General features: G+C 44.4%; 1 protein-coding gene across 4 annotated transcripts in view; it reads left to right on the forward strand.

Annotated features, from left to right (window-relative positions):
• SPTBN2 (spectrin beta, non-erythrocytic 2) overlaps positions 1-24,409 on the forward strand; it is an 812,320-nt gene that overhangs the window by 303,883 nt on the left and 484,028 nt on the right. The window contains exon 4 of one of the 4 annotated variants that reach the window (XM_069207825.1): positions 10,406-10,511. The exons of 2 other annotated variants lie outside the window; for them this stretch is intronic. In XM_069207825.1, coding sequence (XP_069063926.1) covers positions 10,406-10,511 — 106 coding nt within the window. Of the gene's footprint in view, positions 1-10,237; positions 10,512-24,409 lie in introns of those variants that run through there. One more of the 4 variants, XM_069207823.1, reaches the window with a different exon arrangement.

Genomic DNA, 24,409 nt, shown 5'->3' on the forward strand with positions numbered 1-24,409 from the left:
GACTCGGTTACAAAATAATTTGCTCAGTGCATTCCCATCTGTCTACATAAGATGTGCATCTAAAATTATAAGAAATTTCTAATCATACGCTTCTATGCTACGCTGCAAAACAATTATCTCTGTAACTGCATATTAACCAATGTTAAAAACACATATTATTAATAATTTTCACAAAGTGCAAAACATTGCCTGCTGCACAAATTTCCTTCTCTGTGGTTTAATAATCATTCGGATGAATTTGTCTGTATAACGCCCAGGTGGGCTTAACTGCCTTTGTTATATGTATCTAGGTAAAGTACCATACCACAAAATTCTACTAGCTCACACTCTTGCATCCGCCACACTCTCCTGTGTACACCGTGCTGTATATTAATATAATGTACTCTTTTGGTTGCTGGGTCGCCATCTATCAGCTCTACAAAATAAATGTTAAAACTGCATCAAAACCAGCAAAACAACTTTCCATCTTCATATATAAGACAAAGAGTATATCACATTGTCTCTCAAATTCATATGCTGCATATACTGACAGTCACCAAATAAAAGGGTTTTTCTCTTTACATTAAAAATGCACATGTAGTTCTTCACCACAGTGTAACCCATTGGGTTCTTTGCTATCTATGGCTAATATATATCTTGACTCCAAACCTGTAACCTATTTTCCCTATTGTCTCCTCTAGCATTTGGTTCTATACCATCGATGACACTGTACTTGAGATCTTTAACCTCTCCTCCATGTATCTCTTTATAGCGTCTCACAACTGGGTATATTAGGTCACTATTTTTCATTGCCCTCAGGTGCCGTAAAAATCATTTTGTGGACCTGTAAAGTGGTTCTTCCTACATAGATTTTTGGACAACCGCATTTCAGAATGTATACTACAAATTCAATTTTATATGTATATTGCCTATAATCTTGTGGATGGTATCTCCTGCTTTTTCACTTCAGTAATACTCTGTCCATTTCTGCATGCTTAGCATTTTGCACATTTCTTGAATCCCCCACTTGCTCTTAACCATGTACCTCTGTCCCTTCTGATGTCACCTTTCACTACCATATTCCTTAAGGATTGGCTCCTCAGAAAAGTTAATTGTGGACACCTAATAAGTTCTTCTCCCAACACAGAATCACCTTTTAACAAATATCAATGTCTGCTTAAAGCAGCTCTTACCTCCAAATGCACTGTGTTAAACATGGTTATGAAACTGTGTTGTGTCTTTCCTGGATGCCTTTTACTCTATGTACCAAACAAAATAGATTAACGACTTCTGTTGTGTTGATGTCCAGTAGCGATGAGTACTGGTTCCGATGCACTAGTACTACGTCAGCAAAGCTGTGGCTACTTTGTAAGTCGGGGGTCATTGCACAGTCGGCGAGCAGTGTCCGTGTCTTTGGTGCAGGCAGAGTGGCGTTTCAGCAGCAGGATGCGTCTGTTCCAAGTAATGCACCAGTGTAGTTGCATCAGTTCTTGTGTTGCAGCACCACGCTCACATCCAAGGGCCCAGGACTGGATTTGGCACCACTTGGCAAAGCAGGACTTTCAGCAGGGGAGTCCAGGTGCTGGTAACAAGATGCAGGTGAAGTATTTGATGTCCTGGAGACTTCAGAAACAGGAGGCAAGCTCAGACAGGCCCTTCGAAAACTCTAAATGGTAGGATGTAGAGAGTTAGATCCAGTCCTCTCACTCCCAGGCAAGCAGTAGCAGGCCAACACAGCTGGGCAGCCCCGCCTGACAATACAGCGGTCCTTCTTCCTTGCAGAATGTCCTCCGCCCAGAAGTGTTCAGAGTATAAGGTGACAGAGCCCCAGTACCTATACCCAAATGTGCCTTTGAAGTGGTGGAGATTTTAAAGAGTGGTTTTGAAGTGCCTCTGTTCACTTTCAGCCCCGTCCTGCCTGCCAGGAGGTCTGTGGGGGCTATTAGTCATTTGTGTGGGGTCAAGTGACTACTCTTCCTGCCCAGGAAGACCCACCGGAATGCAGGGGCAGAGGAGTGTCCTTTGTTTTATGACTGTTTGGATGGAATGGCCAGACAATAGCTGTCATCTACACCTTGCACAAACCAGACAAGGATTAGAAGCACTAAGGCACGGAATGGTTAAAGTAAGAAAATGCCAACTTCCTAAAAAGGCATTTTCAGACCAGCAATTTTAAAAACACCTTTACTCAAAGGTTTGCTTTAAAATTGTGACTCCATAGACCCCAAACTCCATTTTTCTATATTTTCCCAATTGGACATTACACTTAAAAGATAATATAAGGCAATCCCCATACCAGACTATAGGAGAGATAGTCCTTGCAATATTGAAGGACAAATTTAAGAGTGTTTCACTACCTGGGCATGTTAAACTTAGAAGTACATGTCCTACTTTGTAAATACACTGAATCCTGCCCTTGGGCGCTAACCAGGGGTGCCTTACATGTAATAAAAAGGAAGGTTTGGTCCTGGCAAGTGGAACCAAGTTGGTTGAAATGGCAGTTAAAACTGGCAGGTGGGTGGCACAACCAGTGCTGCAGGCCCACTAGTAGCATTTGACTTATAGGCCCTAGGGACTTACTTGCTTTGTGAAGAGGTAACAACATCGCTATACAAGGCAAGCCTGTTTGTTTTGGCAAGGGGTTACCACATCAATATATGAAGGCAGGCCTATTGGCGTTGTTAAGGAAACAGCCACATCATTATACAAGACAAGCCTATTGATGTTGTCAAAGGTTAACCCTGGCAATGTACAAGGCAAAATTATCAGCTTTGTCAAGGAGTCACCACATCATTATATGAAGACAAACTTATTAACTTTGTCTAGGAATCATCACATCGATATATGAAGACAAGCCTCTTGGTTTTGTCAGCAAAAGTAAACACTGACAGAGTCTTTTATTTAAATTTCTCAAGCCACATACTGCAACTATAATGAGTCTCTGCACCCCTCAGCTGAACAGCAAAAGCTCCATCTATGAGTAAACACATAATTAATATTTTCTGGAGTCACATTCTATAGGCCTCAGGAAACACAGGGGTACTCAATAAATGATTTCTGGGGGGGCTGTTGCTGCACTCCCCACAGCCCCAATACACTTTTGTAACATATATGGTGGTACTCCACCTCTGCTGGGGTGAAATATTGCAAGAACAAAATACTCAAATTAACCTAGCCTTGATGGGCTGTGCTGTTTTCCTGGGCACCTGTATCTTCCTTACACAGCATAATAGGTGTGCAGGGAGCCCACGTGTTCTGTAGAAGGATGTTAATTAGAGGTCACCAGGGTAGCATTTTCTACAACTACCACTCTCTGCTACACCTATCACTATCTTGCAAAGTGGGGCTCGAAGTTAGCAACGTAATGTCAGGGGAAGAAGAATAAAAAGGGCTTTCTATAAGCCATGATTTCTTTCCAAAGTTCCCTCCTCTTGTTCCTCAGCTGTCCTCTTCCAAATAGGAGGCTGTGCGACATCAGTGCATCAGCAGGGTGATGTAGAGAAAGGCCACCAGCTGGACCCATTCCTGGCGCCAACAACACTAGGGACTATGTGGTGGTGTAGACCCCAAGTGCAGGGACGTGAGCCTGACACCCAACAATGTCACGAAATCAGGAATTCAAAGTATTTTTGGACCAATGCAAACTACCTACTTGCTCAGTGCCCCCTGGCTCCGTACTCCCATTTTGAAAGGCAGAATGGCCTTCCAGCTCGTTCAACAGCTCAAGTCAAGAAAGCAGAGAAAGATGGAATTTATATTTGTCCCCAGCATGTGGGCTGAGGTCTGGGAGCCCCCAGTAGCTGCAGGCCGTAATGGAAGTACACTGGCAGAGCTGAAAGCATGCCCTTGATACAGGGAAGACAGCAACGCTGAAGATCAGGAATAAAGTGCCCTATCAAAGCTGCAAGTAGGCCTCAAATATGGAATCGTTGGTTGTGAAAAAGACTATTAGTTGAGGTTGTTGTGAGGTTTCTTTAAATCAAACCTTTGAACAGTCCTGGGTAGCTGTGGCACAGAGCAGTCAGGCTTAAGTCAAATGAAAACAAATGTAAAACATTTATCAGTACCAAGACAATCAATAAGAAGCCACGACACAGCAAAACCACCACTCCAATTTATAAAAATAGTACATAGTTATCTTTAAATAGACATCAAAATGACAAAAATATGATAAAAGGAATTAGAGATTGATTTTTGAAATTTTCATAAATCACTGCTTCTCACTTTAGTCTATGAGCCTTGAACTCGAGGGTCTGGGACAACGTAAATGTTTCAGGCTGACCATGATGGAGCGCAGGCTCTGGGGGAATAGGACAACTGCCCGCTGTCATGGCCGTTGTCCAGGGGACCCTAGTTTCCTCACTTAGAACCCCACATCGGAAAGCGTGGTGGTCCAAGCGTCCACTTCCTGAGTCAATCATGGCGTGTTCCCTACCACTCAACTGGACAGGTAATCCAAGATGTTGGATACCTTCTGTAAGAGGATAGTCTCTTCCACCAGCTTAGCACTGTGGTCGGTGATTATCACCACATGCCTCTTGGGCAGATACTCCTGTACGATCTGGGAACTGGTTGCGCATGTGCTATCCATAGTCTTGGGGAGGCCTGAGCTGTACTGTCGCAGGCAATTGTAGACGGCAGGGATGCAGTGAAGTTCACCATCAGATATGGACCAAATATGATTAACTTGCCAGGGGTGAGCAATTTCATCATCAGTGGCCCTTAGGCTTGCCACGCCTGTCTGAGAACCACTTACTTTTTGGGGGATGTCCATGCTTAGCTTGTGGACATACCCTTTGATGGCTTTAGCCTTTTTGGTGAAAAAGTGGATTGGTATAGCAGCGCTACGGCCACAAGTTTGGGCCTATCCTTCGCCCTTTGTAAGCCCCAGTCCCCCTTCTGCCCCTTTCGTGGCTATGGAACAGGCTCACAGCCACGTTCATTCCCACCTAGCCACCATGGCCAATAGGCTTCCCAGCCTTTTTGCAGCCAAGGATACGGCTCCCACAGACCACATGGAACCACTAGCTGGAGGTCAACCCAGAAAACCACCACCCCGGAAGCTGCAGTCTCCACACCCCTTTTGTCTGCCCTTCTGCCAACATGGGCATCCAGTGGGAGGCAGAATACACCATCACCCGCACCCCTGGCAGTTGATAGCATCCAACAAATGGGTTTTACAGAGTCTAATGGGACTCCTCCATCCCCTCCCTGGACACCCCTCCAACCATGCCACCCACTTACAACCAGCTGATGGAGCCATCAAAAGGGTTCCAACATTAGAAGTAGGCATTGATTACTATGCCCTCTACTTTCTGGTGCCCAAGAAAAATGGAGGCCTTTGTCCTGTTCTAGACCTGGGCCTTCTCAACTTCTTCCTGAAAAAGGAGAGGTTCAAAATGCTCACATTAGCTCAAGTCACGTCTGACATGGACCCTGGAGACTGGATGGTAGAGCTGGACTTGCAGGATGCATAATTCCACATTCCTGTCCTGTCTGCTCACAGGCATTACCTGCGGTTCACAGTGGGCCAACAACACATCCAGTTTGCGGTGGTCCTTTCAGCCTCACCAGCACCCCAAGGGTGTTCACAAAAGTGATGGTGGTGGTTGCAGCACATCTGCAGAGGTAAGGGATTCCAGTCTTCCCTTGACGATTGGCTACTGAAGGCAGTTTTGCTCCAGGCAGCCGTCTTCCACCTCCAGAGTACAGCGGGACCTCCTCCATTCACTGAGGTTCACTATAAATGTGCTCAACTCACACATGACTTCCTCTCAGATGCTCCCTGTCATCTGAGCTATTCTGGATGCAGTGCAGTCTCAGGCCTATCCTCCTGAGCAGCAAGTCCTGAATAGCCAGGTTAGGATACCGTTGTTTCAGTTTCTATCCTGGATTTCAGAGTGACTAACTTCAAAGCTGTAGCCCATCATGGCATCCTGCTAGTGACACATTTCCAGTAGCATATGTGGGCTCTGCAGTGGGACCTGAAATCCCAGTGGGCACAGCATAAGAGAAATCTCTCTGACATGGTCCAGATCTTGACAGGAACTGCAGAAGTGGCTAATGAACCGCAATTTGGTCAGCAGCAGACCCCTCTCCCTTCCCCAGCCATAGCTGTTGACTGTAGTGACAGATGTGACACTCCTAGACTGGGGCGGCCATCTGGGAGAGGTGGAGATCAGAGGACTCGTCTCCAGCACAGCTAGGGCTCCACATCAAATACTTAGAGCTCTGAGTGATCCGATTAGCATTGAAGGGCTTTCTTCCCTTGATCAGGGGAGGTTTGGTGCAGGTCTTCATGGCTCACCACCACCACCGTGTGGTACTGCAACAAACAGAGTGGGGTGGGGTCACGGACCCACTGTCAAGAGCCTGTACGTCTCTGGAAGTGGCTGGAACAACATGGCATTTCCCTGCTGGTTTAACACTAGGTAGGATATCTGAAACCCAGGGCGAACTAACTCGGCCCCCGATGCCTCGTAGATCACGAATGGTGTCTCCATCTGGAGGTGGTGCAAAGTCTCTTTCAAGAATGGGGAGAACCATGGTTAGATATGTTTGCCACTGCTGAAAACATACAGTGTCAGTCCTTTTGCACTCTGGAGTTTCCAAGGTGGCTCTAGCTCGGAAATGCTTTTCGTCTCATGTGGAGTTCTGCCTTCCTGTATGCCTTTCTGCCGATACCAACCTTGCCAAGAGTTCTCAAGAAGATCAGAAATGAACGGCCCCAAGTCATTCTTGCGGCAGTGGATTGAGCACTAAGAGTCTGGTATCTCGAACTACTGAGCATAAGCATTGGTCCTCCAATCAGGCTGCTTCTTCAGGGAGATCTTCTGTTGCAGCAACAGGCGAGGATCCTGCACCCAAACCTGCGCACCCTCTGCCTTCATGTGTGGAGTCTGAGCAGTGACAGCTGACAGCTTTCGACCTTCCTCCCAAAGTCTGGGATGTTCTTCTGGCAGCCTAGCATTCCTCCACAAAGAAAGTATAATCCTGCTGCTAGGACAAATGTGTAGCTTGATGTGCATCCAAAACCCTACACACTCTTTCTCTCTTTTTTCACCCCTTACTCAGGTTTTACTGTTTGGTCTCTCTTTGTCCCAGCAGGGAGCTGCTCTGGTCGCAGTTAAGGGCTAGTTACCTGCCATTTTGGCATTTTTGCAGTTGCTAGACCAACCTTCTTTGTTCAAGTCACCTGTTGTGACTAGGTTCCTAAATGGTCACCAACATATGTTTCTTCCCAGGCCATTCATCATACCCCACTGGGACTTAAACTAAGCTCTAGTTTTCTGATGTTTGCGCCTTTTGAGCTGCTGCACAACTGCCCACTGTGGTTGCTAACCCTAAAGACAGCCTTCCTAGTGGCCATAACATAGGACAGGAGAGTCAGCAAACTGCAGATATTGTGTGTGCATCCTCCTTATGCCACCTTTTACCTAGACAAGCGGGTCCTTCGAACATGTGCCTCCTTCCGAAGGTATGGACATCTTTTCATGTAGGTCAACCCTTCTAAAGAAGAGGAGATACTCCATCACCTAGACCCAAAGAGAGCGTTCTCATTCTACCTTGATCGTACCAATGACTTCTGAGTGAACAATCCATTTTTCATAGGATATGTTGTTGCTAAGAAGGGGGAGAACGCACAGAAATGGGCCATCTCATGATGGATAGTGCTCTGCATTAAGTCCTGCTACGCACTAGCCAAAAAGCAATCCCCTGAGGGCTGGCTTGCCCATTCCACCTGAGCCAAGGCTGCACCCACTGCGTTAGCTCACAGAGTCCCTGTCCTGGACATCTGTCAGGCAGCTATGTGGGCCTCTCTGCACTGGTTCACGAAACAGTCAGATCCATCCTGATGGGAGCTTTGCTTGTACGGTCCAGCAGGATTTTTTATTCTAAATCGTAATTGCAGACCTACTTATGGGGAAGTATTGCTTGGGTATCTATTCTAAGGTAAGGAATCTGCAGATAGAAGTTTCCATCAGATGGACAAGTTTCTTACCTTTGGTAACAGTTTATCTGTAAGACACTCTAACTAACGGATTCCTTACTGACCCACCCATGTTCCCTGCTATGCAAATGGATTACAGTGTGAGGGTCACCCTTCTAAGGGCCTTAGAAATTCACACCAGTTGTCAGTGTTCCTTGTGGCTCCATGCTCCTGGCCTGGAAAGTCACAAAAATAAACTGATGTAAGCACTCTGGGAGGCGCCTTGCACATGTCACTTCTGGTGTGGATGACACTGAAGCAGAGTGAAACGACACCACCATCTACCAGCATGCAGGGATATTGCTTAAAAAGTTCTGGATCCAGTCTGACACCTGGGGAATATTCTGGACGTAAGAAATCTGCAGCTAGAGTCTCTACCAGCTAAGGCATTGCCAAAGGCGAAGTAACTTGTTCTTCAGTTTACACATCCTAAGGAATGTAAAAAAACAGTTAATAAAATAGAAAATAATACATATTTGAAATTCCTTTGGTCAAAGGATAGGATATATATTTTGAATGTTTGTTTATACTTAATGCAGTGGCTGTAAAGGGCTAGGGGCGCTTTTGTAGACGTACAGGATGGCAGCCCTCCTCCACTACAAATTTCAACCAGCCCTGATTTTTAACAAGAGCAATTTGCATTCTGTGATATCCTCAACACCATCTCAGTTCACTGCTGAATTTTGCCATTTATAATAAATTGGATTAAAGGCTCTAGAATATGAGGGCAGATCATGTTGGAAACTTGACACCGTTAACTGACGTAGCATAAGCACTCCAGGGTTATTTTGAAGGTTTAACGGTCATTTAGACCCTATTTATTGCAGATGAGGTGGTAATTTCTGAAATGCATCTCAGTACATAGGGGTCTCTGCTTTGTTCAACCGGCGTTAAGTGACACACAAAACCAACATTAAATGTCAAACTGAAAACTTGGCATTTGAGCTATAGAGTCCCTTCAATTTCCCCCATTAGACTGTAGTGCGGGGGGGGGGGGGGCTCAAAGGGACGGGCCTCGCCTGGATTCTGGCTCGCGAGCTCCATGAAGGCGCTTCTCTCACCCCCGCCACCACCTGTAGAAATTGGCGTTTCACAATACGAGTAAAAAAACACAAACAGAAGCGTTACAGAGAACGTTGTTTGAAGATTTCCATAGGGGAGAAGGTAGTACTAGCCGGTGGGTTCAGAAGTGGGGGGCGTAGCCAGTCACTTGCATCAAAGGATAAAGTTACTTGGGGAACAGGTCTGTTGTTTTCAAGGAGAGACTGTTTTTACACGAAGTGGTGCGGGTGTTCTGCTGCAGCTCCTGGCTCAGCCGTGTGATGGCCTCAGTGATAAGCTGGCTGAGCTCACAGGGTGCAGGTAGTTTCGGGCGGGGCGGGCGGGGGACGGAGGAAGTGCTTCCTGCAACTCAGCACGCACTCTGCTGCCCAGAGTTTACTTTGGGGTCGGTGGCCAGTGAGAGCAGAGGGCATTGCTGGACCCTGCCTGCCACGCCGCAGACTGCAACCACCTCCCCCTTCCAGGACTCAGCCGTGTAGGGCCCGTGAGACCAGCAAAGTAGTGTGCTCCGAGCACGCACCTTGTACCAGTTGAACCTGCTCTCCTGTCAACTGGACTCCTCTGGCTCCTCCCCTGTTTACTAGCCAGCCTGGCGGCAGGCCTGTGCACAGTCATCAAGGTGCTGCAGCCCGGGAAAGACCTCTGCATGCCCCTGCGGCAGCCAAGGCAGGACCTCGCGCTCCCTGCCGAGACCTCCGTACACCGCGCGCCTCTGCTGCCCAGCAAGGACATCGGAACACCTCTTGCTGCAGTCCAGGAATACCTGTTACCCCGGAAGACAACGGAACACCTCTTTTTGCACTGGAAGTGTGCTGAAAACCACCGTCTGCCCCGAGGCACTTCTGATTCCGCCCTTTTCGCATGCTAGTATACTGAAGACTGCTGCTAAGGGCGCCCCCTGGGAACTCGCCTTCTCTTGGTATACCTTGAGTCCACCTCGAGGAGGCCCGCCCCCTCCCCTTTCCTTCTGCTGTTTTCAATCAGTTCTTTCACAGGATCCGAGAGATCCCCCCTCACAGGCCTGCCCGGAATTGAAACCACATTCCTCGAGATTTGGGGATTGTTTTCCTTCTCAAAATTCCTTTTCTTTTTAGGAGGGAAAACCAAACGAGGGGAGTGGCTGTCTCGAGATGCTGAAGGCTCAGTTTGGAGCACTTGACCCTCAGCTTACTAACTAAAGGAGCCCCCATTGCACCTCTGTCTTCTAGGTTATTAAGAAAAGCGACAACTTACTTTATTGAATGCCGACAAGAAGCTTTGCTTGCATCAGTGGATTTTGTGTGTGTTTTTTTTATTTTTTTATTTCCGTGCCACCCTCGCTGTCGAGGCGTTATAACTAATTAATCGAAGATGTTCCAGTTCGAATCAGGACAGTTGGATGTTCCGCGGACTCCCTCTTCCCCAGGGCTGTCACCCGCCGCTTTCGTCAATGCTGCGCAGTATGCCAACGTCCTAGAGGGCCGATTCAAGCAGCTGCAAGGTAAGGCGCTATGCTGATGATGGGTATACCAACAGCGTATTATTACGTAAGGCTAACTCGCGGAAGTTTAAACGCTCTGTAGGTAGCAGGTGTTCATATAATTCAACTCGGTAGCATTTACTTGCTGAATTGTCTTACCGGGTACATTACTAGGGACCTAGTGCCAATGTTCCCTCTCCTGTAGGTGGAGTGCATTTATTCACTGAGCAATCAGGCACTTGAGTTAAGAACTTTTTGTACACTGCACTAAGGACAATTGCGCCCTAAAATGCCTTTGGCGGACGTCAAGAAGCACAGTCTCGTCACAGTGGTAACGCATTTTTAGTTATTTCAAGGCGATTTTAGGTAGCCAAAGCTTTTTTTTTTTTAACAAAGCTGAGGTGGTCTGCATATTTGCTAATTTTCAAAGGGCCGACTCGCACCACCCTTTACAAATTGCTTATATTCAGCACTTCCTAAAAGTCATAAGCTTATTAAGCAAATAAGCATTTGGTTATGTCTCGGGTTGCTGAAGCTAGCTCTCGCTGCACTAGTTTGAACATTTTGTGTGATATGTCCCTTCTTCCATGTTGGGCGTGACTCCCCAGGAGCGGGGGGGTCTTGCCAAGAGCTCACAGTGCACCATCATTTTAATTATAATTAATTATTAGCTCAAGATCACATACTTGGTAAAGGGAAAAGCTGGTTTTGAAGGCTAAGCCTGCCAGTAAATAAACAAGTTGACCCACCCCACCTCGCTTGTCCCACAATGCATGCTACTCATTACTGTCTGTGTCTTTAGCAAACCACGCCCCATTTAGTGCCCCACGACCCCAGGGGGTAAATACAAATTGGATAGAGCTGGGAGACTGGCGAGTAGGACAATGCATTGTTTAACCCACAATTACATTGGGAGGCCCGATACCCTTTCTATACCCCAGAAAAAACCTGTGTGGTGTAGCGGTAGGATGGGGACCTTCAAATTCATAGGAGAAAGAACCGTTTCTGGTTTAATTGTACGGCATAAGAACTGAGAGCTATGGTTCACGGTTGAGACTTGAGGGGAGCATGTGTCGGAATTTAATATTTTTCTTTCACCGAAAAGTGAATGACTGCAGGAGAAGTGGGTGAAATGAAAAAGGCTTGAGATAAATACAGTGAACTGAATTCGTTTGAATTGAGGAGTTTGTAAAGCACGAACGTCATCTAAGCATTGGCAGCAAGGGTCTTTTTTGCAAGCCAGTTTCTCATAAATATCTTCGCAGTGATTGCAAGATCATTTGCGATCTGTCCGTGAGCTTTTTGGGTGACCCCCTAGGTAGAGTTTCTCATAAATATGTTCGCAGTGATTGCAAGATCATTTGAGATCTGTCCGTGAGCTTTTTGGGGGCCCCACTAGGTAGACCTGATTACAGTTGCCCAGCCCATTCATTGTCATTGGTTTGCGTGACTGGGATGGTGTTCATTTAGCATAGAAAATTGTAGGTTTCTGCCACTGATTCCATTGTTAATTTACGGTGCAAGCAGGATGTGTTGCATCACTGATTCACAGACTTATTTATTTATTTTTATTGTGTTACATGCCCAGATTGGGGATCCCAATTGTTCAGGCTTTTTAGAAGGAAGCTTGTTGAATGCAGTTTTTAATCCATTCAGGTGGAGGGCATATCTTTCATTCAGCTGAATTTGTGGCCTAGGCGTTCTCTAGTATTTAACTTTCAGAAGTCTTGTACAGTAGGATATGGATTTAGGTGTCATCCGCATCCATTTAGAAATGCATTTAGCCACCTAGACCATGTCGATATTGCTTGGTAGGGGTCAGACAGAGGATATCCGTATGTTATCTTTCGTTTTGATGACTCTTCCAAGGCGATATGTACTTGCTAGCTTCGTGTAAGGAGGAAGTAGGGATTCAACTTAATGGGGATGTAGGAGAGCCTCTTTCGTTAGTTGAATATTTTTAAAAGGATTTTGTGGTCTAGTGCCATACTTGTGGAGAGATCAATGAGCCATGAGGACTGCTGGCTTCCCTTCGTGCAGGGTGGTATAAGAGCCAAGTTAATTACAATATTAGTGAGGTCCAGTTCACATGACCCAATTTTGAATATAAATTGAGAAGAATTACAGATGAGACGAAGTGTGGTGGACTCATCCATTTGTTATAAGTATGGAAATGTATGTATAATTTGGTTTGAACTTGCCTTTTAATTTACTATCCGAATCTCTGCTCCTGCATTCACACACAATACCCACTTTGCTGATGCATGTCCCTCCCACAGGTCTCACGCTAACTCCTCCAATGCCTCAGCCTCTGAACATACTCGATGGAATGGAGTGCTGTACACATCGCACACATGTTCAAAAACGTTTCTATTAGGCTGACGTGTGTGCCTGACTTGAGTATTCAATCGTTGGAAATCATTCGCAAAAATTGACCAGGTTCATAGGTAGAATAATATTTTTTTGACACAATATTCAGCTGTTTTCCTTGCATCCTTACTGAAAGATATAAATTGTTCCAGCACTAAGCTGTACATCTAGTATGTATTCATTAAAGGGATTTATTGAAAGACCTAGTCTATCTGCCTCAAAATGTTTTGCCACTGTGTGGATGCTAGTGCCAAAGGGTAAGCATTCACACTCTTCTAAAGGAAAGGGACCACTAACAGCCTTTCTCCTCATCACAGTGACAGCTCTATGGAGTGTGAACCACCTCCTGGGGTCACACGTCATTCGAACAGCAAGGCAACATGTCCGAAGAATCAAGGGGACAAGAAAAAGCCCTTGTAGGTGCCACAGTTCCATGGCTAAACTTTGGTGTGCTTGGAAGACCTCCCTCAGTAGCAAAACGTGACATGACAATGCAGGTGCAGCAGGTTGACACATTAAGGTGTGCCAGTGATGTCACCAGCTAAAAGATTGCTTGCCCAAGCTCTAGTGTCCCGCAGGAATATGCACATGTGAAGGGTGGTGTGTAGTTCTTTCCCTTTGTTATCAAATGCAGTTTATGTTCCCAACATTGGCCTGAAGTCTGATTTTAGTTTGTGGAGGAGATGGTTAAGCTTAATCTAGTCGTGGAGTCGGGCCTCTCCTTTCGTTCCAGGAATTGTGTTGAAGCTAGGCAGATCTGAAATTGGCTGGTAGCTTCCTAGGTCTTTTGTTTGAGTGTTTTCTGGAGGGGTGTGGTAATGACTGCTTGTATCATTGGATTAGAACGATTCTATTACAAAGATATGCGTTCATCATGCTTGTTATATTGGTCAGAAAAGTATTGAAAAATTGCTTCCGAAAGCTGAAGGACATGCAACAACCACCAATTTTTTTTGTTTGTTTTCCTTTTCTGTCTTTGGGAACTAGAATCAACACACAATCTAGCCTAATCTAGTTGCTGAAAAGCACACAAAATGTGACATGATGAACAAAACTGAATGTTTTTTTTTGTATTGGATTGGAATTATGCCTATAAATCGAAGTTTAATTGTATTCCAATAGCACAAACCTTGGTATTAAAGAAATCGAGATTCTACACAGATAATTGAGTCTGGACTTATCTAATAATTATGAACAACATATTTTTTTTTTCATTGGATTTCGATACTATTGGTTGGCTCTGTTCATTTACTGTGGTTAACCTCTTATCTCATAGTTTTGTACTGTGGGTTTGTTTGCAACTTCTAATTGGGTTATAATGCAGTTTTGTGCTGTATGGTTTTGGCCCGCTCCTTTGCTCCTGTTTTTTTTCTTATAAGTTGTAACATTCTGCTTTGCTTAGTTTTATGGTAGCAGGTTTTTTGCTTAGCCGTTTCTTAATTTCATACTGTTTGCTTTTATTCTACTCTGTTTCCCCTTAGTGTACACTTGCAGGGCATTTCACCTTTATTGTTGTTTTGTAATTGCTATTTCAAAACTGACATGCTATTTTTCTCACATTTTTAGATTGCGTTTCAGCATATCCCTTTGTAGTTTTGTACCAAAGTTTATCAGGTGACCCATTTCCTCAAAGTCTGGTGCTTTCCTTTTAGCTCTTAGTTTTCCTTTTTAGCTCCTGTGTTTCGTTTTTTCCTTTTTGCCCATGGCATTTTTCTGTTTTGTATCTGGAGGATACACCCTTTCACAATTTACATTTTTGTGCTTGCTGGTTTTACCATGCCCAACTCCTTATTTGTACTTGCAGGTTTTGGTATATCTCTGTTTTTTTAATGCACCAAAAGTAGCCTACATCCAGAAAGGAATCCAGATGTTGGGGAATTGGAACCCGTATATGAATAGCATTCTTGTTTTTTAAGACCCTTGACTACTCTGTTAGTGGCATTCTTCCTCATTGGGTCTCCTCATTCTCCCTATTAACCAGAGGGAGCATAACCCTATCAGAGAAAGCACTTTACATACTATCCCGATGGGGTTTCTTTTAATATGTAATACAAATATCTAGGGGACACCCCGGTTTTGCTTTATTTTGGGTTTCCCCCATCATGGTGAAAAACAATCTATGTGGATGTTTATTGTCCATGCATCTCCATGATGGTCAACATGTTTCAGCCTATTCATCTGCTGCTAGGAATTATCTGTTTTCGTCAGGACCAATATTAAACTCAAATCTTTGTCTATTTCCAGTTCTATCCCTATTCCTAGTAGTTGGTAGATTTAGTAGTAAAGGCATATATAAAGCATGCAGGCCTACTTAGTCAATAGATATTGCACTTGTGGTGCCTGAAATGACAAAGGTACGCATGCATTCAACAAATGGTCCCACCCATTTTCTTTACCTCATTTCCCAATGTTTTGCGAGAGGCAGTGTGCCACACCTTAGTTGTTTTTAACATAACACAAACACAGCACACTGTATGCAGTGTAAATAAATGTGGAATACACAGCTATCAAAATTAGGTAATCAAAACCAGTGATAAATCACGTTAGTTCCGTATCTCACCTTAGTGTTCTCGTAGTGTAGTTAATAGGAACAAGTGGTGACGCCTCAGTAGTCACATACTATGTACTGCGAACGGTAAAAGATGACCAAGCATGACGAGGTTTTGCTCGAGGAAAATCATAGTTGTGTGTGTGTGTGTGTATTTCCCTTATATGTTTGGCCCGTCGCTTACTTCATGGAGGTTACCTTGTGAAAGATTTACTTAATCTCTGACGTCCTTGTCCATGTTTTAAAATGGCTCACTGCACAAGGAGGCCATCGTGCATGTCTGTGTGTGAGCATACGTCTTACATAGCATGAGCATCACATGATGTGTAGACATGTGTCCTAAGGATTCTAGTAAAAGTAGTCCCGTATGGACCAGCATTGGAATTCTGCTCTGTGTCCTCAGTGTATGAAATAAGTGTGTGTTTCGAGATGGTAACTCAACCAAAGTGTTCTCTCCCATGTACTTTTATACCAGATTTGAATAGTAAATTATTACAATTAATAATATAATGAAGCGGAACAACTTTGACACCTCCTACTAAATAGCTTAAAGTCTGTATTAACTACTTCTACTTATCCCATATCCTTCTTACCATACCCCCAGCCAGCCTCTGAAGGCCACACTGGTTCCTTAATCATGACAATTCCACCAACAACAGAACTATCTACTTAAAACCAGTGCTTGCAACAGATTTTCGTTGGAGTGCTTTGCAGGGGCGGGAATGTCATACACAGGCGTTGTAGGATTTTTTTTTTAGTGTACACTGCAAAGCACATTTTGGGTTGATTCAGAATTCCTCCAACTATATGTTCCATTCTGTGGGGTGAATCTCTTCTCTTGCGTCATTACTTAGTTATTGGAGCATTGGCTAACTTGTTTTCTGCCCACTGTGTACCCTTCTGGGAACAGTTTGCCTAATCAGTTATTTGTTTATTGGGTAGACGTGGGGTTACGTCATCAGGTGTGGTCTGGCCTGATTGGTCTGTGTCAGTAAGCAAAATGGAATTGGTCTGTTGATGCATATCCCTTTTTCCAGAATCAAATAAGGGTTGATTCAACTGTTAAGGAATAGTTATAGAGAATTGGTCCTTGGATTGCGAAGAGTTTGCTTCCATGTCTCTGGTGTTTAAATCGAGGTTTATGATTTTGTGAAACGTTGAGGATCTGACACCTGGTAAGTGTGTCATGAGTTGCTAGTTTCTGAAGGCAATTTAAGCCTTTGCTTCAGTAAGCTTTGTGAATTAAATACAGCATCTTGATTGTGATCCGTACGTCTTCTAGGAGCCAATGTAAGTTTTTTAGCACAGGTATTCTGTGATTGTTTGTTTTAAGACTGGGAAGCAGTTTTGCCACTTGGTTCTGACCACAGTTAAGATTTCTGTTTTGAAGTGGTTGGAATTGTAACTGTATTTATATAGCACTTACTACCACTGATGAGGTTTCAAAGTGCTTTTCGGCGAGTAGAAAGCTACTATGTAACCCAAAAAGGATTGGTGGTGGATTAGTATAGGGAAATATGAGTTAATTTGAGCGGTGTCTGTTAGTTGGATTGAATAGGAGGGAAGAGTCTAGAAAGTGGAATGTGGAAGACAATAGTAGTAAGATGGGGTTTGGGATGAGTCAAAGGAGGGTTAGAGGAGGGAAGAGTCTAGAAAGGGTTATTTTGGAGATCACAGTAGTAGAAAGAGGTTTGGGATGAGTCAGAGGGAGGGCAGAGGATATACTGAGAGAGGTATATATCTATTGAAGGTGGTGATTTTTGTTTACTTGTAGCTGCATACTGTACTAATTTAACTTTATGAAGATTGTACAGGCAAGGACAAAACACCATTAAAAAGAAAAGAAAAAACAGTCTTTGATAAGTATGTACCTGTGTTTGATCGTCTTCTGATTTCAAAGTCTCAGCTTGACCTAATTTCGACCAACTGCAAATATTGCAAATACACATACCCCTGAGACTCTCCACTGCTCCCATGTTTCTCTGGCCCGCTGTCTCATGTAAGGCGAAGATGATTTGCTCTCCTCCACAAATGTGATCATGAGACTTTACCGTCATGCCTTGCTGTTGTGAGCAGTTAACCAGGCTTACTTTGTTGACATCATACATTTGAAATTAGAAATTGTGTGATTTGATGACCTGCCCTACAGACACACAGGGGTAATAAATAAGGGGCTTTTAGTGCCACTAAGAGGAACTGTATCTTTAAAGAAATGAACCACGTTGAGCACAGTTATAGAATCCTTCACATATCCTTCCTTTTTTTAGAGGACAGCGACTGGAAGTGACAATTGGAGCAGCATGCTGCAGGAAATTTGTTTTAAGGAGGTTGTGATCATAATTGTATTTATAATGTCGTATGTCAGTAAAGTATCTGGTGTGAGCTTTGAGTGTTAGGGAGGATGGCATTCTCTAGATTCAGTTGGGCAGGTGTCAGTACTCACTGAGCCATTGGTGGCTGTGTTACTGCTCCCTAACACTGCTGTAGAGCACCGCTTGAGCACACAGGCCTTAGTTCCTTTCCAGGCACACTTCACCTGCAGCTCCAATCCCAAGGACCTGCTCTGCTGCGTGGTACCTGCAGAAAGATGCTGCTCCCCTACATTGGTATCTCCCCTGTCAGTGAGCTATCCTCTGCTAAGAGCCGCTTGGCTCACAAAAGTATCACATTCATCGGCTCCACTGTCACTGACCTGCCTAGCTCTCCCCCAACTTGTGACCAATCGCAGGACTCGACCTCTGCTACTCCTTGAGTGTGCAGGCGTATCTTCACAGCCCCCCATAGGCTCTGCTCTCCTGCGATCCTGACTTTGTATCTCTGCTGCTTCCTTTGGTCTGCTGAGAGGGACTGCCCACCAGTCCACTGCTGCTCCATTCCCTGTACTAGTCGAATGTGTGAGCGAGTTTTCTGCGCCCATTGTAGTTGTTTTAGCGAAACTTGCAATACTTTTGCCTGCTCTGCAGAAGTGAAGCTTGCAGTAGTGATGCTATTTTACTATGTTATGCTATTTTACTATGTTATGCAGTGGGGGTAGCTTGAGGTGCTGATGCCTGTACAATACTAGTTTCGTGTGTACAAGGGACGCGTGCACTGCTAATGTCCAGGTGGTACCTATTCCGTGTGTCCTTCTGGGGTTTGAGTAACCTGTTGCCAAGGTCTTTTCTTCTTGATGCCATTGTCAAGCTGATTTAGACATTCACGTCACGTCATTAGTCCCTGTCATTCGAAATTCCTCTTATGTTACATACTTTTTATATCACACGGATCCCTCACCTCTGCCTGGAGACCTTCAGCGCTTGTCGCCCTTGCTTTGTGCTGATTTTCGCCTAGCTACTTTAATGGCCGGAATTACTTTCTATTACAACTCAGTGGTTTTTCTTTTGCTAAGTTCCTCGACTTTGAAATCAGGAGCGGATGCCGCCCAACTCTCTCCTTGCTCAGGGTAAATTAAGCTAGTATATATACTCTTTCTCCTAGGACATACGGTCATCCAACTCCCTATAGACTTTCCAGACGCCCCGGGCCTATACTAAGGGTCTCAGCTGGGGGCGTGTGGAGTTTCTCAAGCGAGGCAGTGCGCCAGTTCGTGCTCTGGAACATGTCTGTTCATTTGCAGGAATGCAGGGGCACTTTGGAATGCACCGGAGTTTAGGAAATGTGTGAAATGCAAACTAGAAAGCTGCAGACTTCACATATGTGGGCGGGGCTGCGCCATGTTGGGTGGTATATGCCCGGCATGTAGAATCCGGTGTTCCGATCGGAGAACCAGAAGAAAACACTCCCACAGTGGCCATACTATCATGCTAATTACCCGCATTTAGAAAATAACTGAAATTTAGTTTTTTTGTTTTTACTTTTCTCCTTTCTTAAATGTTTCTCACTTGAGAGCAAGCCAAAGAGCAAATGTAAGTCTCCTTCCTTCTCTCTGATTCTCTTTGCATGTACCTAGATGTTATGTGGAAAGATCCCAGTAGGAAACTACAAGAAAGCCTTGTTTTACTTTTTGCCCCACCTTTGTCCTCCTCTTTTATATGTTCCCTTTTCTTACCATCCCAACTCTCCCTTTCTTCCTTATCGTTCCTTCACCCTTCTATGAAACTCCGTTTTTTTTCCCCCAAACATCCATTTTATTCACCTTTTTGATATTTTCAATCCCGGCTATTAGGATTTTTTCCTGTGTTCTGCATGCCCTTCTTTGTCATCAGTATCCACTGTTCGCAGAGGTAACCCCAAGACCTTGCTAAATTGGGAAACTGGATAGTTGCACCCTGCTGGCATGAACAAATACTATTATCCTGGCAAGTAGGATGTAATTGTATAAAGTCTTGTAGTGCTGTTTAGGATAATTCGGGTGACCCCAACCATTTAATGCTGCTCAGACGTAAATCCCCGTCAAGAACACTTTAGAACTGGCCACTAACTCACCAACCCAAAATGCTCCGAAAAAACATAAAAAAGGCTTATTTTAATACGGCCATCTCGTAATTTGAGGTACAGTTTCAGCTTCAGGTCTCTCAGCCCTTTAATGCCTTGTGTACATGGAAGGAATTGGGGGGGTGACTGCCAAGTACGGTTCCACTCTGGACTCAGCTCACAGATGTGCTAGAAAACCAATTGAAGAGTATAAAGAAAGCCATTCCACCCGTGGCACCGTCCTCACAAAGGTCAGTAGTGATTAAAAGCGCCCTCAGAGGCCCTCTTAGGCTTTGGTGCTAGGCTAACTTGTACAACGTCCCGCAAGACTGTGCACCAAGATTCCAAAGATGTACTATGTTACTATGAAAGGGGTGGCGGCTTCTGCTGATTCCCAGATCACCAAAAATGCTGCATCTTGAAACAAGATCATTCAACAGCGATGTGTTTCTTCATTCCAGGGACATGTTTTGCCTTGAGTAGGATGTTATTCATTAGACAAATCAACAGAATCTGATTTAGCAGCCACAAGATTATTTTACATATGGCATGCTGAAAATTAAGGAATTCTATTACATACAGTCTGCCAGACCAGAACACAAGTGACTTGTCACAGAAGGGATCCGTCTAGACATGTAGCACCATCAAAATGGGGAATAGCTTTAGGAACGCCACATTCTTGACCAGCCCATAATCGAAACACTTATCAGACTACACTTGTGCAAATGACTCTGATACAAAATGACCTGAACCCTATGCTGCTTGGCTTATCAGCTAATAAGCCCATCGCTGAACTTGAAATAAGAAGGGGAGGCCAAAGCTCGGAGCCACTGAAACTATCCACAAAGGAAGCTCATATCACTAGTACTACCCTACCTCTCCAGAAAGTCTGGGACTGTTGTCCTTCTCTCTTTCAGACCTGACATAGCCAGTGCAAAAGATCTAGTGGAGGAGCAATCTAACGAGATGATCTACCCTGCAAATTTAAGCAGAACTTAACACTTGCAGCTGTTGCAGTGTGACTTTGCAGACCTCCCCAGCATGAGGTGATTGAATGCTTACTGAATGCTCCTACTTTCTTAAGCTGTAGATGGAAAACCGTGTTCACCGTATCATTTTTGATGCCAAGGAAAACGTACAAAGTAGTTGGCACGGTCTTTTCCTTTGTCAAAGAGACACCAAATGCTCTGATAAAGTCAGTAGAGTGATACAACGATTATTAACATAGAGGCAAGCTCACTGGGCCCAACAACAAAAACAACTAAATAATAGATCACCAACTTTGTTCTGGCTGTTCATTCAAAGGCCCACAAAAGAATGGTGCTGAAACATTTAAAGTAAGCACATGACACAGAGCAACCCATTGGCAATCATTTGTCAAACAAGAATAATCCAGCAAAATCGAACTCTAGCATTTTCCATAGACCTTTTTAGACAGCCTAACTGATATGAGCATTGGCAAAGCAAGCTGGTTTGGCCTGCATTCTGAGTGACTTAAACATTAAAGCCTGTTGCTGGTGCAGTGGAAAAAAATAAATAAACACAATTATTTTTTATAGCGTGCTTTTATTAGGTAAATAATGTAATCGTGGAATAATTCAGTGTATTTTTGGAATAAAAAATTCCCTCATGCATTTCAGGGCAATCTGTCTATAGTAAGCAGAATGGTACACCAGACAGGATGTGGTGAACCAACGACCTTTCTATGTATATTTTAAATCTTTGATAATTATGTGTCTCGAAGGCAACTGCACTGTGATGCCAGACCAAAAAATACTAATTTTAGCATTGCAGATCAACCAAAAAAATGACAAAAATTTTAAATATTTTTGACCTCAGAAAGCACACACTGCCATAGTAGTATCTTACACTTAAGGAAACTTTTTTGTGTGTTTATGTGCTCCTTGTGACACTGCAAAATTCTGTCACTCACAGTGAAGTTAGCTAGTGGCTGAAGTGGCATACGTAATTGGGACATTCTATAGTTGGTGAAAGAAATATGTGAAAGACACCATACAGACCAATGGATGAAAAGGGTTGACTGAAAGCCTCTATAATTTTGTTAAAATCAAAAGGAATGTTATACATATGATTTTTAGTATAGCTAGACCTAAAAAGACGATGATCCAGGCAAATGAGCATACATTGACAGGCATGCAAAACAGTAGTATGTGCCTGGATAAGACTAAAATGAGCATGCAGTGGTGTTCTCAGAAGAATGCCTATATTTTTGACTGTTTCACACAAAAACCTTGCAAGTTTTGCCCTTATATTAGATTCTTATTTTGTTATCTAGGCACTGTCTGTCACTCCGTTGGAAACTTGAGAAGCCAGAAGATCCCTCGCCAAGCATGTTGAGCCTCAAGTGCAAGGCTTCTGTATAGTGGTTCCAGATAGGTTTGGGTGCAGCTTTACCTCCGCATTCACATATTTATTGGCAACTGCAGAATGGCTGTGGGTTTCTTCCCTTCTAGTAGCACAGGTAGTATTTGAATACATGTAAATCTGGCCTTTTGTATCAGGAAAACTGTACGCCCATGAGCTGCGAGTTTGCATGTTCTTTTGCATTATGAGTTGGAGGTACTACTTTGAGCGCCAAGCATTGTCAAAGCCAACAGTTCTGCCTATGGCAACCTTGAGTTTTGACATTTTTGGCAAGCATGTGCTATAAATATTAGGTGTTCACGAAAAAAAGTGAAAATGCTGCTGTCTAAGGGTGACGTGTGTGTGTTGCAAAAAGTGAAAAAGGGCCCATTTAAAAAAAAATAAAAAAAAATAAACGAAAGCAGAGATTGCCCTACTTTTTAAGTAGATGTGTACATGTGCAAGAGAAAACAAATGAGGTCACTCACAGTGGAGAGCGCCAGGGGCTGAGGTGGGCTGACCTACTGCCCTATGCTGGATGCTTGGTGTTGGGAAGCAAAGCGTGAATGACACTTGAACAGACCAATAGACAAAGAGGGCTGATTGAAAGCCTATGTCAGACCTGCTAGCTAGCTATATATATATATATATATATATATATATATATATATATATATATAATTTCACTGTGTGAGGGGGGGCTTGGAGTGGTGGTGCCTAGTGCAGAGAGCTACATAAGGGTCACTCTGCCTCCCTACTAACACCCCACCCTTTCCATAAAAATAAAATAAAAATTACAAAGCGTTACTGAGGCAGTCGCCCATGTCCTGAATTGTTTTCACGGCACACAATGGGCATCGAATGCTCAAGAGAATTCAAAGGGAGCCCAGAAAGCCACTTTGTGCTGTGGTTTCCTTATTATCTTCCCTGCCACTGTGTGATTTTGGCTCCTTAATTGGTGACTGTACGAAAGGAGCAGAAGCCTTGAGATGAAGCCAAAATCATGTGACAAACGGTGGCTCTGCGTGAGTTGGTAAAATTCTATGTATATATGGGTACATGTTTTTGTTTTTTAAATTATTAATTTAAATGAAAACTGGCGATACAGCTAAAACTGTCTAAATCATAGACTTTCAAAAGGCTGTGTTTGGTTCACTCGCCATTAAGAAAATGCATGACCAAACAAAACCGCAAGAACAGTAAGTCTCTCTGTGACTCCCTTCCCCACGTGGGAGTTAATAACAGATTTTGTATTTATAGTGTGTGTCTGAGCAATGAATGGCTGCCTCATTCAAGGCTCTAATCCCTGTTTAACTTGTTGCCAATCTGTTGAAAGGTAGCAGGATAGCGCAGACTGGAGGTTTACCTTTTTGAGGGAGGCCTTCTACAGCTATCCACCCTCGCCAAGATCCAGCCATTCACCTTGTTGGAGCCCCGGGTTCCAAAGCTTATAGTCCCAGCTGAATTTGACAGCAGATCAGGATGGCTGGGTCGAGCACTCAATTCTGTGCTGGCTTTTGCTAGGGGTCCAGCTTCAGTTCTGCATGGTGATCCCTGACCTTGCCTTTAGGTCCTGGGCTCGCCCCTCACGCCGCGTAGCCCCTCCAGACTGTGCCCGTGCCTTCCACCCCACCCTCGGACTGCCCCCCGCCCTCGCTGCTGCTCACCGTAAGGTCTGTAACTGTGTCTCCTGTACTTGCATTGTATTTCGTTTTTAAATTGTGCCTTTTTTGTGCCCTGTACTGCTTTAGTGCTTCTTAGCACTTTTTGTGCATGCCCTGTTGTGCGCTTCCTCCCGTCCGTTTCGCGGCTCCCCATAGCCGTTCTTCCCTGCCATTGTGTCCCTGCAACCGCGCCCCCATTCGCTCCCACCTCCCAGCTGCTCCTCCCTCCCACCTCCCCTTCTTAATGGCGGCTGCTGCACGGTGCAGTGAGTGACCCCTGACCTTGCCTTTAGGTCCTGGGCTCACCCCTCACGCCGCGCAGCCCCTCCAGACTGTGCCCGTGCATTCCTCCCCGCCCTCAGGCGGCCCCCCACCCTCGCAGCTGCTCACCGTAAGGTCTGTAACTGTGTCTCCTGTACTTGCATTGTGTTTCGTTTTTAAATTGTGCCTTTTTTGTGGTGTGTACTGTTTTAGTGCTTCTTAGCACTTTTTGTGCCTGCCCTGTTGAGTGCTCCCCTCCTGCCTGTTTCGCAACTCTCCCGAGCTGTTCTTCCCTGCCG

The sequence above is a fragment of the Pleurodeles waltl genome, chromosome 9, assembly GCF_031143425.1.
Source record: "Pleurodeles waltl isolate 20211129_DDA chromosome 9, aPleWal1.hap1.20221129, whole genome shotgun sequence".
NCBI classification, from domain to species: domain Eukaryota; kingdom Metazoa; phylum Chordata; class Amphibia; order Caudata; family Salamandridae; genus Pleurodeles; species Pleurodeles waltl.